Raw genomic sequence first — 13844 nt, 5'->3', positions numbered from 1 at the left:
TTCAATCATGGATATATGATCGCATTCAAAATCTTGCGTCAAGACTGCGCGACCCAACAACACCTTATTTTCCATTGGTGATTCAAATTTTTTTACCAATTAACCAAGATTAATAATAGGTGGTCAAAACATGTAATCACCGCCAACATCCCTGGACATGCTGTTAATATCATACGTGCAATGTTTGGCCGTATGTGTGTTGATCAAGTATATTATATTTGTATAATGTACAAATTTATATTATTTATGTTTGTATATTTTTTATGTGAAAATAATAACTCAAACTTTCATTTTGTTTTTATATTTATGTTTGTATATTTTTTATATTAACTTTTTTAGTAACATTTCTAACAGTTTCAGTGGATGTCATATTACCAATTGTCTTTCCTGCCAAACCTCTCAAAGATAAGCTGATCACGTGTACCACTAATTTGTTTCACAATTGTGGAATGACATGCTACTGATCGGGTTATGAGGCAATTTGGTTTTGGTCAACCAATTCCACAAGATCTAGTGAATTGTGAAAACTCCATATAGTTGACTTACATGGCAAAACTGATTGTGACTGGTCATATAAGCATCGTTGCTGAATTTAAATATGGAAAATTGGGAAAACTATATGGTTGATGGTTTACCCGTAAATACCCTACATTTGAATATCACACATTGATCAATCAAAGAGAGATTCAACAACTAAAAGAAAGATTGATTCTTTGTTGGGATTCTTCCTTTCTTCAAACGGAACGAACAGAGATAGAATCAGAGCGATTCCCTAAATTCCTTTCTGGATTTTCCTCAATGTGCCGACTATTCATGGAACGTGAGAAGCAAATGAATAATCATCTGCTTCCGGAAGAAATCGAAGAGTATATGCAGTGGTACTTAAAAATGACTAGAAGATACATATCTAGAGATGGAGCACACTCTGATGGAATGATAACTGTTTTTATAAATTAAATTTTGTCTTTAATTATATTATTTACTTCTAATTTTCACTAAAAAAGTTTACTACACATTTGCAAAAAGAATTTGTGATCAGAGTCGTCCTCCAACTTCACTTATAAATCTCACACAATCTTTTTGTGACGTCTTCTCATCTAGCCGTGAAATGATGAGAGCATTGGCTGAACTATACCCCAATGCATACTTTACCCACATTGATGAAGTTCCTCCTACTCATCATTATCATATACCGAAAATTGAGTCTCCGCAAACGAACTCCAACAGATAATCATTCTCAAGTACATATTTCATCAGTTACTCCTCAACAACAACAATCGTATGGGTTTGGAAGTTATAATTATTCGTACACTTATTTGTCATCAAGTTCTCAAATCTCACTATCATCAATGTTTGCTACTACTTCAAGTACATCATTGTCGGCATATGATTCTCAACAATATTATTGTCCTACTATACCGTCTACAAATATTTTTTGTATATAACATACTGACGACGAAATTGTGCTTGAGGATGTTGATGAAGATGATTCAGATGAAGGGGAGCCACAATTAGTGACACGTGGTAGGAGGAGAATCTTGCAGCGGAATGAACAACAATTAAGAGTTCAACCACCATGAAGGAGAAAATCACCTCCATGTGGCACTTCATCATCACACAGACGTCATTAAAGTTTTTTGGGATTTAATCAATTAAAATTTTAACATTGTAATATTTTGTTTTTTTAATAACATTAGTGTTGCAAAGTAAGATTTGATTATTGTGTGTTGTTAGGGTTAGGGCTTGGAAAAAACTAACAAAGAAAACTTCCCATATTGCCGATTTAGGTGAAGAGAGAAAAACCAAAAAAATAATAAACTCCCCTCATTGTCGATTTAGGAGGGAGAGAAAAAAAAAGTTAAAAAATGAAAAACTTCCCCCCGATTGCCATTTAGGGGGGAGAGAAAAAAAACTAAATCGGCAATACCATAACCGATTATGAAAAATACACTACTTTAATAATTATTATAAAAGGTGCACCAAAACTGTAATTTTTCAGTCAGAGTGAACCATACAAGTAAATTTGCCGGTGTTTGATTGCATAACCAATAAAATATGCATTAGAAATATATTCTCTTTTGTTTTTGAATTTTCAAAGTTTTACTATCTGTCTAAAACGAATGGAGTATAATTTGTGATGACCATACATGCTGATGTGATAGTTGTGGAGTCAACGATGTTTTAATAAAGCCATTTACCATATTAGTATTTAGTGAATAAACTAATGTACCAAATAATTAGTTGTCTGTGATAAAAGTTTTGCTTAAAAGTGGTAGGTTAATTATTGAGAAAATGATACCATGTAAAAATATACACATAACCCTATTAGTATTCATAAATCATAACGGTGAGCAAAAAGATACTAATAGAATATTTCCCAAAATTTGAAGCTAAAATATTTATGTACCGATTGAAAGAATTTTGTACTTGGTGCATTACTTATGTGTTAATTAACATGCATGGTAATAGAGGATATACTTACAGTATAGTGAAACTTCAAAGGTGGAAATTATGATCAGAAGAATAATTTGCATCACTAAGTGGATTTCAACAGAAAAAGGATAACATGCATTGTTTCGGATTAAAAAACAAAAGAACATTGTTTCTTTCCACGTGATGATGGAACTTTTCAAAGAAATCATGACATGGATTTAGTGCACAAAGAGCTGAAGGAGTAAAATACTGGACAGGGTTAGGATCCAAAATTATTTTATTTTCAGACACAAGTTTTCCAGCACTAACAAAATGGATCCTTTTCAGTTTTCACAGACATAGATGGACAGAAACTGTAGCATGTGACAAGGAAATCTTCTTAGTTCCTATAGCTTCTTTTAATTGCTATAAATTATGTAGTCTATTAAATTTGCTTTCTTTTTTATTGAGGAAACCATAAGATATTTAATTAAATATTTGAATAATGGGTTTTATTGGAACTAGGAAGTAAGAAAAACTTGGGTGGCAACTTCAGAGTAAAAAAATTCCATCATTTTTTTAATATATTTGTTCGGTTGTTCCTCAATAACCCTTCATGTATCATTTTTTCACGAATTGCAACTAACAAGCATGGTAGTTGAATATTATAATGTATAATGTCTATCCTTGATTATAATATATGTGAAAGTACCCACCACATTGCTGCTAGAGACATCAATGCTTACACCTTTGAAAAGACTTTCTATACTTTTTATCAAACTCCTTCCTCACCTTGCAATTAAAAATGAAATTTTCCAATCTATATACAACAATATGTCCTATTTCCCATTGTAGAAACTCTTACATAAGTGAACCATATAATTGTAATTCAACCCATATATGTGCCTTTAATTTAAAAAACATAAAGAAAATAGAAGGAACCTTATTGAATATGACACCTCTCTCATGGGGTCATGCTCTTATATAGCTACATTAATCTAACTCCTTTTCTCAACTAGCAGTTCATTTTCCATCCTTCATATCATCTCTCTAACTCTCACATTCTCTCTATCACAGCTTATCCTACATCATTAGTTCAGTGTCACCCTTGCTGACATTTCTCATTGGAATAAAGAAGCTTTGTGTTAATTGAAAAAGCTTCACCCCTTCATTATATAGGTGAGGTGAAACTAACATCAAATGGGAAGATACTCTTGCTGTTACAAAGAGAAGCTTAGGAAGGGTCTCTGGTCTCCTGAGGAGGATGTAAAACTTGTAAACCATATTACTAAGCATGGTCATGGATGTTGGAGCTCTGTGCCTAAGCAAGCAGGTAATCCAATTTTGCACCCTTTAATCTAGTTTACCGTAATAAAAGGGCAGCCCACTGCACGAGTCTCCTACTTAGCTAAATGTAATCTAGTTTATTCATGTGATAACTCCTAATGGCATATATTATTGATAGGTTTGCAAAGATGTGGCAAGAGTTGTAGGCTAAGGTGGTTAAACTACTTAAGGCCTGATTTAAAGAGAGGTACATTCTCACAAGAAGAAGAAAATCTTATACTTGAACTTCATGCAGTATTAGGGAACAGGTAATCCAATTCCTCCCATGATTAAATTATACTTTTTTTTCTTTTCTTTACTTCTATGTGGTTTACTTGACATGTATAGTATATGATTCATGTGCTTTCTTTATAACTCAGATGGTCTCAAATTGCGGCTCAATTACCAGGGAGGACTGATAATGAGATAAAGAATCTGTGGAACTCTTGCCTGAAGAAGAGACTGAGGCAAAGTGGTATTGATCCTGTTACACATAAACCACTATCTGAGGTTGAAAATGGAGAGGATAATAGTAGCAGCTTAGATAAAGCACCAGAAGTATCTAATGAATTAAACCTCCTGAAATCAGAAAGCTCAAAATCAGATGCAGCTTCAATCTCTCCAAAAGCCTATGCAACTGAGATGGAAAGTTCTTCTCACAGCTCCAAGTTTTACTTCAAAAGTGACACCAATATAATAACCAATAATTCTAGCAAAGACTTGTTCCAAGACAGGTTTATGACCAATTGCCATTCCTCTGATTTGATGAGAAATTTTCCACATCAAATGAGTTATGCATCCACTGACTATATCCCAAATGATTCAAACTCTAGTCATTGGTTCAGCCAAACTTCAAGGCCTTTTGATATATACTCTGAATATCCATTCAATGCCAATTCTATTCTTACACCTACAACAAGCATGTTTCTTCCTACTTCCTTTAACTACAACCCTTCACTTGTTGTTTCCTCTGATAATATTTCTACACCTTATGGATCCCATTACTGGGAAGCCAGTGCCTCCAACAATAGCAATAGCAGCAATGGGAGTAATAGCAGCACAGAGTTAAGTAGCAGTCCTTTAAATATACATAATAGCACCTTTTCTTCTTGGGGAATGGGAGATTGTAGCACCCCTACTAAAGAGGCACAAGTTCATATGCTGGAGAACCAGACAGAAGAAGCAAAGTGGAATGAGTACCTGCATAACCCAATGTCAATGCTGGCTTCTATGCAAAATCAATATCAAGCTCCTGAAACTTTATGCAATGAGATAAAACCCACCATGAATTTTATGCATGAAACTTTAGGGGCTATATTACCTCATAGTCATACCAAGCAGCAAGAACTCTCACAAAGTTTTAGTATCTTTTCCAAGGACATTCAAAAGCTTACATCAGCCTTTGGACACATGTAGAAGGCTTTGACATAAACAAAACAAGACTTGAGAGGGATTGCTATTCTTAGCACAGGTTTTTGCAATCAATGTTTTGTTGCTCTTGTATATAGGTCTCTGATACATAACATTATTTTCACCCTTTCTCATTTTGTTAATGTTTGTGAGCCAAACTATTTGTTTTCTTAACTTGTTCTTCTCAAGTGTGGGGTAGAATTGCAGAACAAGGAATGATTTGTTATCTTCTTTCTACTCTTTTTTTTTTGCTACACTGTAACCACATTACAATGGTGCATATTTCTAAATCTAAGCCATCTAAGGTGTTTATTGTTTTCATGTGAAGTTTTATTTTCTTTTCAGTGCCAGGGGACAGACATAGTTACTTTACCTACAAAACAATTTTCAGAATCACTTTTACACAATTACACTGTATGGTCTTTTTTTCCGACCAACTTTCTGATCACTGATAATGACTCTAAGTTGTGTAGACCAATCCAAAGATCATAATGCTTGTCCATATTTTCTCGACAGTGGAATAATTTATTCACTTCCATAATAACCTTGAAACTTTCCTGTCTATGCAAGTTTTACTTTTCACTTGCATAGTGAGGTTTTAAGTCTTGTACACTCCAAAAAAAAATACTACAGATAATTTCCCTTTTAATAATGTTCATCTTATACTACTTGTGCACTACACCCATTTTCACAAGGCAAGTTCTTACTCAACAAAGTAGAGTACAACTCCAATTTCGTTTTTTTTGACATCGGTAAAATATTTAAACTGCAAATTACATGATGCTCCCCTAAGAAAAAGTGAATCATTAAAGCCTCAAGAAACCACATAAATAATACCCCCACTACAGACACTAGGACATAATGTCTTAATCCCTTAACCTGACACACTTCCCGCCATAAGATGGGTACATGATAGAATCATTGACTTATCATGATTCATGATGCATATTCTATTCAGATATAGGATTAGAAAAACTTAAATTATTCCCTCATAGAATCATTGACTTATCAATAACGGAGTGTTAACTAATATTAAATTGACTTACCACGGAAAATTTTCTGAAATTAACAATGATTTCAGCTGATCCAACCAGCAAAAAAAGCACAATGAATGGATAATCATATTTCATGTTGAGGAAGGAAAAAACAACTAAATACAATATTTTAAAGAATCAATAACCTTTCAAAGAATCTATCTGAGAAAAACTCTATAAGTAACTATAAGTTACAAATGGGGGGAGGGGAAATTGTCCCCAAAATACTATTTGTGGAACAAAATGGAATATTTTTGTTAAGGAGCTTGGACACAAACTAGCAGCCCACAGATTATTCTAATTGGGAAAGAATATTAATAGAAGAAAAGGAGAGAGCCTATACAGAGTCACCAGATAGAATCTCATTTTCTTCTTCACCAAACTTATGATGCTTGTACACTTCAAGCAATAGGTCTCTACAAGGAACAACAGCCCCAATCTTAATGCATGCCAAAAAAGCACCAGAAAGCTTTCTGTGCAGACTGTATGCTTCATCAGGTGGCGGAGTGAGCCTGTGCTTCAGCATTGTCGACCCGAGGTGTGAAATGCTTTGAGTAATGTTGTTTGCTTTGAAGTCAAATCCACCTGGTCTTGAGAATGGCAAACCCACAATAAAACCAGCTTGAACGTGGGCATCAAGCATCACATCTGATTCCATTCCAGTGAGGAATCCAAGTCTCCTGGACATCTCAATGACCCCATCACTATCACTGTTTGCACATGCTAGAACCTAATCAATTAAACAGCAGAAACAAAAATAACAATAGTAAGAGATCTGAGGAGTTTGCAGCTTTAGCTGAAGAAAGGGGTAAAATAGTCAAGCAGCTCTAAACCTTCTGCCAAGTTGAAGCTGAAAGTACTACCTACCAATTGCTAATAACTCATATCACAGTGGAGAATATTGAATTACAAAAAGTTATTAGCAATATCGTCTGTTTACCATACTGATAATTTACCTTAGTTATCATGAAAACATAACTAATTAGAACATTAGAGGCTTCAAATTCTCATTTCATATATTTAAATTTTAAATAAATCGAAAACAAAATCTCAGCAACATTAAAGTTAAGCAGGGAAAACAAGAACCCGAATTAAGATTTCAACCCTAAGCTTAAATATTACAAGTAAAAAAAGATAATTAGAAAGGGTGAGAACCAACCATTCTTAAATAATCGTCAACAAATCTTTTTGGGAAATCCCGTGCAGCTCCAAAATCAATAAGATTGATTGTCTTTGTAGCTTCATCATATAAAAAATTACCCCAATTGGGATCAGTCTGCATGGAAGAGAGAACACCTTCAAGGTTAGAGACTGGAAAATCAGACTTGAAGCAGTGGTTTAAAGGAAAACTCCAAAAAGTTGACATTGAAAAGCATGAAGCAATAAAACAATAGAAAATGAAATTCATAAAACAAGGTACATGAGCTGTTAGGATATGTAGGACCTTATTGTATTATCTTTTAGAAACTCTACTAGGAATGTGTGAAAGTTTCTTGGCAATGGTATTATCAACACTATAGGAAGCCCAACTACGTGTAACTTTATTTCACCTAATCCTTTGTCACATTTTACTGAAGTCCTTCAACAGCAATGTCCCGAATAAACCAAAATTCATCATTCAAAATGACAGTAGGTGCACTTCAAATTTTCTTATGCTCAGAACTCTTTGATTGCTGATGCTATGGTCAGAGTGTCAACAGTGATATATAATCATTTTACATATGTGCGCATATATAAATACAGGTGGAATAACGTGCCTGCATAAATCGGAATACAAATAACTCCAACAATGTGAGTTCCAATAATTTCTTCCCAATATAATTACGTGTTTCCTGGTCTAGTAACGCCACTTTGTCAATTGTAATTCCTGTAGCAAGAGAAAATAACCCCATGTTCAAAGGTAAACACATGAATACAATAGAGTTGTTTAATAGAATATCATTATAATTATTTAATCTAAATAATGTCAATAATTCATCATCAAATTGAGTAAGCAATCCCCAGTGTCGTTTGCTCATAGTCTTCTCTGTCAATCTCCCCAATAGAATAATAAAAAAATTGTAATGAAAGTAAAAGCGCCTTATGAGTAATGAACAGGACAAATGGTGTTGTCAGTGAAAGCATTATGCATCAAACTTTTTTCTTAATAAAAATATCTCACTGAAGGTGGCAGCATTATATTCTCAAAACATCTCATTGACGATCTAAACAGGGTCTCAAATGCAGCTACAGCAAACAACTTATACCTTTTGAGCAACTTAAAAATACACATATTATGCAAGCTGTGATCCCTGAAATGTTCACTTAAGCAAGGATGTAAAAAAAATGTATTACACGAATTGTGACGTTTATCATAATTACCATGAATAAGTTCTGTAGTTAAAACTCTCTGGCTTGAAATATCATTTACAACTATTGGAACATAAAATCCTTCCATGCCAGCAAGCAGATCTCGGAATCGTTTCTGGCTTGCTGCTTCCAACTTGTAATCACACTCACGAGATAGTTCCTCTTTGGCCACCTAGAAAAGAAATACAAAAATGCAATCTTTAACATATAGGTGGGTATATTTGTCAAATGATGGAGACATTTTATTTTTATATGATAGGTAAGAGAATCTAAGTCAATATCTACCATAGATAAATATCACCCTGCATAATCTAGTTTAGAAGAGAGCACATGGACTATTAGATAGGACTGGATGAAGGGTGAGGAAGCAAATAGATAGAAAGCAAGGGAGAGGGACTAAGGGATCCAAGCCACTACGTACAAGACAGAAGCTTTTGTGGGTTTAAAAAACTATTAAATCAGGATATCGATATAAACATACAACCAAAAGCATACATGAAATCCATCAACAAATATGTACCTTTATGGCTCTGTCAAGATAAAGTCCTTCAGGAATTAGATTTGTGTAGTTTAAAAGAAGTTTCACATTCTCAATGTCACTCTCAATGCTATCTGCAACACCAGGGTACTGAATTTTCATTGCGACATGCATGCCATCCTTTATGACAGCCCGATGAACCTAAATTTATTAAAAGGAAACTTGTTAGGCTATACCTAGAAGGTGCAACAATATAAAATTGAATGATATTGTTGTTAGAAATATGCAAACTGTTTTAGTTGGAATTATATCTAACGTAAGATCTCATACAAGAAAAATAACTATTGCAACTTCTTGCTCTTATAAGAGCAACTTTTATGTCAATATGAATCCAAAGTTAGATTAGATAGCCCCAAGCCACCTTTAGTCTTTTGACTATAAATAAAAAGTGTGGAAAGAAAATTGAGTTTTTGAAGCTTGTCTGGTATGTTTACCTGTGGCTGATATAAACATCATCAATAGAAATTGAAGACCCATATATATTCAATTTATAAAATCTATCATAAATACCAAAGAAATTTTGACTGATGATAAACATTTAGTTCTTTTAGGAAAAAAGAATGTTCCAAGTGTGCAAAGGATAAGGAACTTAAAAAATAGGCAAAACATATAAAAAAAAGACTCCTTAACACCTAAAGTAAAGTAATTCACAAAACATAAAAAGAAATAGCCATTTGATTATTTGAATTACTTTAGAAAAAGGTAAATTCGAACAGGAAGATGAAATGATGTAAAATAGCAACCACTGCAGAACTTTAGAGCTCAAACCCAGCACATAGATTAAAGCAACAAGTAGACAAGCAAACATACCTGGCCAATACTAGCAGCAGCTAAAGGTTCATAATCAAAACTAATTAATTTTGATGACCAGTCAGGACCTAACTCAGCATTTAAAACTTGATTAAGTTGGCTCTTTGGCATCACATCTGCACCTTGACGGACAATTTCTAATGCAGCCAGGATCTACAGATAAAGGATTGAGAGCTTATTTTTTAACTGACATGAAAAAATTTAAAAGAAAAAAAGGCCATTCATAGAACTGATGAAAATGGAAGTGGGTAGAATAACATGCTAATTTTGCTTCCCAGTATTTACTGAAAATACAAGAGACAGGAACAGCAAATATAAAAATTGTGAACACCAATCTCCAAGAGACTACATAAGCCAAATAATCTATTTCAAAAATAATACATTCACAATCTAAAATCTAAAAAGCAAAGCTGCAAAAGATGCCTAGCACTTCTTCTGATCATGGAACTCATCATCATGGCAAACTATCATATAAGAATATCTTTATCCACTAAGCAGTCCCTAGTTATTTATTTATTTATAAAATCTGCACTTTGTTTCTAAAGTCTGCATTTTTGCCATGTCCAACCCATACCATTTGATATAAGAACTCATATGACTGCTGATGCCATTCAATATAGTTGGTATATATTATATACAATTACTCTATCAAGAAACAAAGACTTGAAGCCTATTTAAGACCTAACTCAGTGCTAAAAATGATTTCACAGCCCTTGTTTAATACAACAACCGAGCCTTAACCCCACTAGGTGGAGTCAGCAGCATGGATAAAACAATATCATAATGTCCTGTCATAAATCATGTTCATTAACAAAACATTTTTCTAAATCTTTCCTAACAGTGTTGCCTAAGGTTTTCATTGGCTTCCCTCTGCCTATAGAAATTGGACTATCCTTCATTTGTTCTACTTTTAGTAACGTGACTTCTACCAGTCTCCTCCACACATGCTCATGCCACTTGAGTCGAGATCCTACCATCTTTTTTGCCATTGGAACTACCCGAAATTTCTCTTAATGCATATATTCCTAATCTTATCTTGTATGGTGTGTTCACTCATCCAACACAATATTTTCATCTCTGCTACATTGAGTTTATTCTCTTATTGGAATTTTACCACCCAACATCCAATCTCATGCAACGATGCAGGTCTTATAGACGCACAGTTAAATTTTCCCTTAAGTTTGAGTGATATCTTTCTATCACTGTATCACATATGACACCTAACATACTCCTTCCTTTCATTCACACAACTTGAATCTTATCGTTTAATATAAGCAAAAAATGAAGTTTACGGAAAAAAGAACTGACAAGTGAAAACTGTAAGCACAGGAGAGATTGCTAAACGTATTCAGCAATTTTTTCCTAATTTAAGTAATTGAAGGAAAATAATTCCCTTCGGTAACATCAATACATTTTCAGCATTTAAAGTTCAGTGCTTAATTTTTCAACAATGGAAATTCAATGCTAAAAATCTTAATTTAATCTCAGCTTCAGTTGAAATTGCAGAACACCAGTCAACAATCCTAGTTGCTATCAACAACAAGCTACTTCATAAACACATGTATTCCCAATATATAAGTGTGCACTAAAACCAATTAAGCCACAAGCATAAAGGACAGGCCACAGTACCGGAGCAGGAACAAGAGATTCATCCTGTATGCTCAACATCTGCCCAATTTTGAGTGCAGCTCCACGCATTCTACAAAGTGCAAGAGCTAAACGTTCTGCATTTTGTTCAGATAGGAATGGAGAAAACACAGGTTGGTTGCCTTGGGAAGGTGTACCATAGACAAGCCTCTTGGCAGATTCCTGAAGTGTCCCCCAGGCAAGACCAGCTCCTAGCCCAGCAAAACTACATTTTGTTAATGAAAACGCTTGAGTTAGGTACAGAATGTCCACATTTACATCATGGTTATGAGATAGAATCAGCCAATATTATGCGTTAGGTTTAATTACTTTTGGGGGAAACTCTAGATCCCTATAATATAAAAATTGAATTGGGTCCCTAAACTCATTAAAATTTGAAATTGATTCCATCCTATACATCTCCATTAAGCTTTGTTAAGTTTATGAGTTTTCCCAAAAAAAGTACAGGGATCTATTTCATATTCCTCAGAAGGTTCCAGGTCATACAAATGCACAAATGGAGGGATCACTACGGGAACTTAATAAAAGCCTAATAGAAAAACTTATCATCCTTCTATTGTACTACTCTCTCTCTTTCTCTCTCTGTATATATATATATATATATATATATTCATTCTTTTATCATAACAAGGTTAATAAAATCCTAATGGAAATGTATCTGCTGGCTCTATTACAAATTTCATAAGTTTAGGGACTCGATTAAAAAACCTTTTTAGTGAAAGAACCTATTCAAGGACCAAGAGAGTAATTAAGCCTATAATTTATAATAATTAACAACAACCGAGATCAAGCAGGATCACAATATCTGATCATAAATCATGTCTATACTAACTATTTAAAACTAAATCCCCTATAATGGTTTCATCTATAACTAATTAACTATAGTTCTACCCTTCGTCTAATTTACTTTCTTCACCAATGCTTTGACCAGTCCTCTCCATATACTTCCAAACCACTAGGCCGAGATTCTACCATCATTACTAAAATGGGTCCGAACTCAACTTTTTCAATGATGTACTTATTCACAATCGCATCCAGTATCTTCACTCATCCAATACCTTATAGGCTTATACATAAATAAAATTTCAATTAAACAATAGTAAGAGTAACACTAACCCAAGAGCCCTGGAAAATGGAGTTGAAGGAACTTTTCTCTCTCGAGACCTTCTTTTCCTCAGCTCAGGTACATGTGCAGGTGCAGGTACCACGTCATCACTCTTGCCTCCTTCATTTCCATTCACATTAACCGTTTCAATAGAGCTCCGAGTCTCACTCTCTTTCTCCGCCACTGCCACCGCCTCATCAGAAACAGCAACGGAAGCTTCCGCAGAAGAAACACCGGCAACATTTTCGATGTTTGTTGCTATTGTTGTTGTTGTTGGTGGTGGTGGTGTTGATTCAGATTGAGAAGAAGAAGTGTTGTCGAAGAAAACAACGGAATCAGAATGAGGAGTGGTGTTAGAAGACGGGGATCGAGTTGTAGGGTTTGAGAATCGGTGAACCTTTCCTTTCGTAATTCCTGAGAGGTCGGTGGCTGCGACCACAGTTTTCTTGATTAGGGTTTCAAAGTCACTCGTTGTGGCGGGTAAAGAGCGTTTTGCGAATTCGTTAGCGACTAAAGAGAGGCCATTCAAGAACCTCGTCAAGTCCTTCGACGATGCCATTGTTGATTATTTTGAGGAAATTTCAGAGATGGATTCAATGGTTGAGAGATTGAGAAGAATGATCATGTTATTGGTTTTTTCTTCTATTGAATTCTTTAGTAGCTAGTTTTGGTGGTTGATTTCAAACTTCATGTGTCTGCACCAAACATGTGATTAGAACACTAACGTGGCCTTTGTCCCTTCCATCAGTCTCAGAAGGAAATGAAGAAAAAATTAATATTTCCCTAAAATTTTGTAAGTGATATTTATTACAAAGAGTTGGTCAAACACTCTACATAATTTACTGAATACACCTGTAGCTATCATGGGCAATTTGGGCAAAACTTTTGGGGCTTGACTTATTTGGCAGACATGTTATGAAAAATGTGTACATTCATTATATAATGTTTGTCCAATATTTCATATTCATTTGTGGGCATATCAAAAAGAGAAAAGGAGAGGCGAGCAGTTATTATTAGTTAAAGTAATAAATATCAAATATGCAAATTGTATATGTATCTTATCAAATATGAGAAAATATGTTTCATGAATTTAATATATACATTAATAGTGTAAATATTTTTTTATTATCAGCAAATATTTACCATTATTTTATTAATGACCATTGACTCTAAATAAAAGTAATAACTGTAAAAAAATATTATCATTTCTTAT

General features: G+C 34.2%; 2 protein-coding genes across 2 annotated transcripts; one reads left to right on the top strand and one right to left on the bottom strand.

The window, feature by feature from the left end:
• Window positions 3454-5374, top strand: LOC109346251 (transcription factor MYB86-like). Its single transcript, XM_019585709.1, has 3 exons — window positions 3454-3745; window positions 3878-4007; window positions 4119-5374. The coding sequence occupies exons 1-3, from the start codon at window positions 3613-3615 to the stop codon at window positions 5152-5154; spliced, it is 1299 nt and encodes a 432-aa protein (XP_019441254.1). The 5' UTR covers window positions 3454-3612; the 3' UTR covers window positions 5155-5374.
• Window positions 6261-13394, bottom strand: LOC109346250 (protein ABC transporter 1, mitochondrial). Its single transcript, XM_019585708.1, has 8 exons — window positions 12643-13394; window positions 11509-11731; window positions 9880-10032; window positions 9052-9210; window positions 8544-8703; window positions 7940-8049; window positions 7342-7458; window positions 6261-6912 (listed from the first exon to the last, which is right to left on the bottom strand). Exons 1-8 carry the CDS (start codon window positions 13188-13190, stop codon window positions 6520-6522), a joined length of 1863 nt encoding a protein of 620 aa, XP_019441253.1. The 5' UTR covers window positions 13191-13394; the 3' UTR covers window positions 6261-6519.

This window comes from Lupinus angustifolius, chromosome LG04, assembly GCF_001865875.1.
Source record: "Lupinus angustifolius cultivar Tanjil chromosome LG04, LupAngTanjil_v1.0, whole genome shotgun sequence".
NCBI lineage: Eukaryota > Viridiplantae > Streptophyta > Magnoliopsida > Fabales > Fabaceae > Lupinus > Lupinus angustifolius.
The sequence above is the reverse complement of the archived record's forward strand: the minus strand, read 5'-3'. Positions and strand labels throughout refer to the sequence as shown.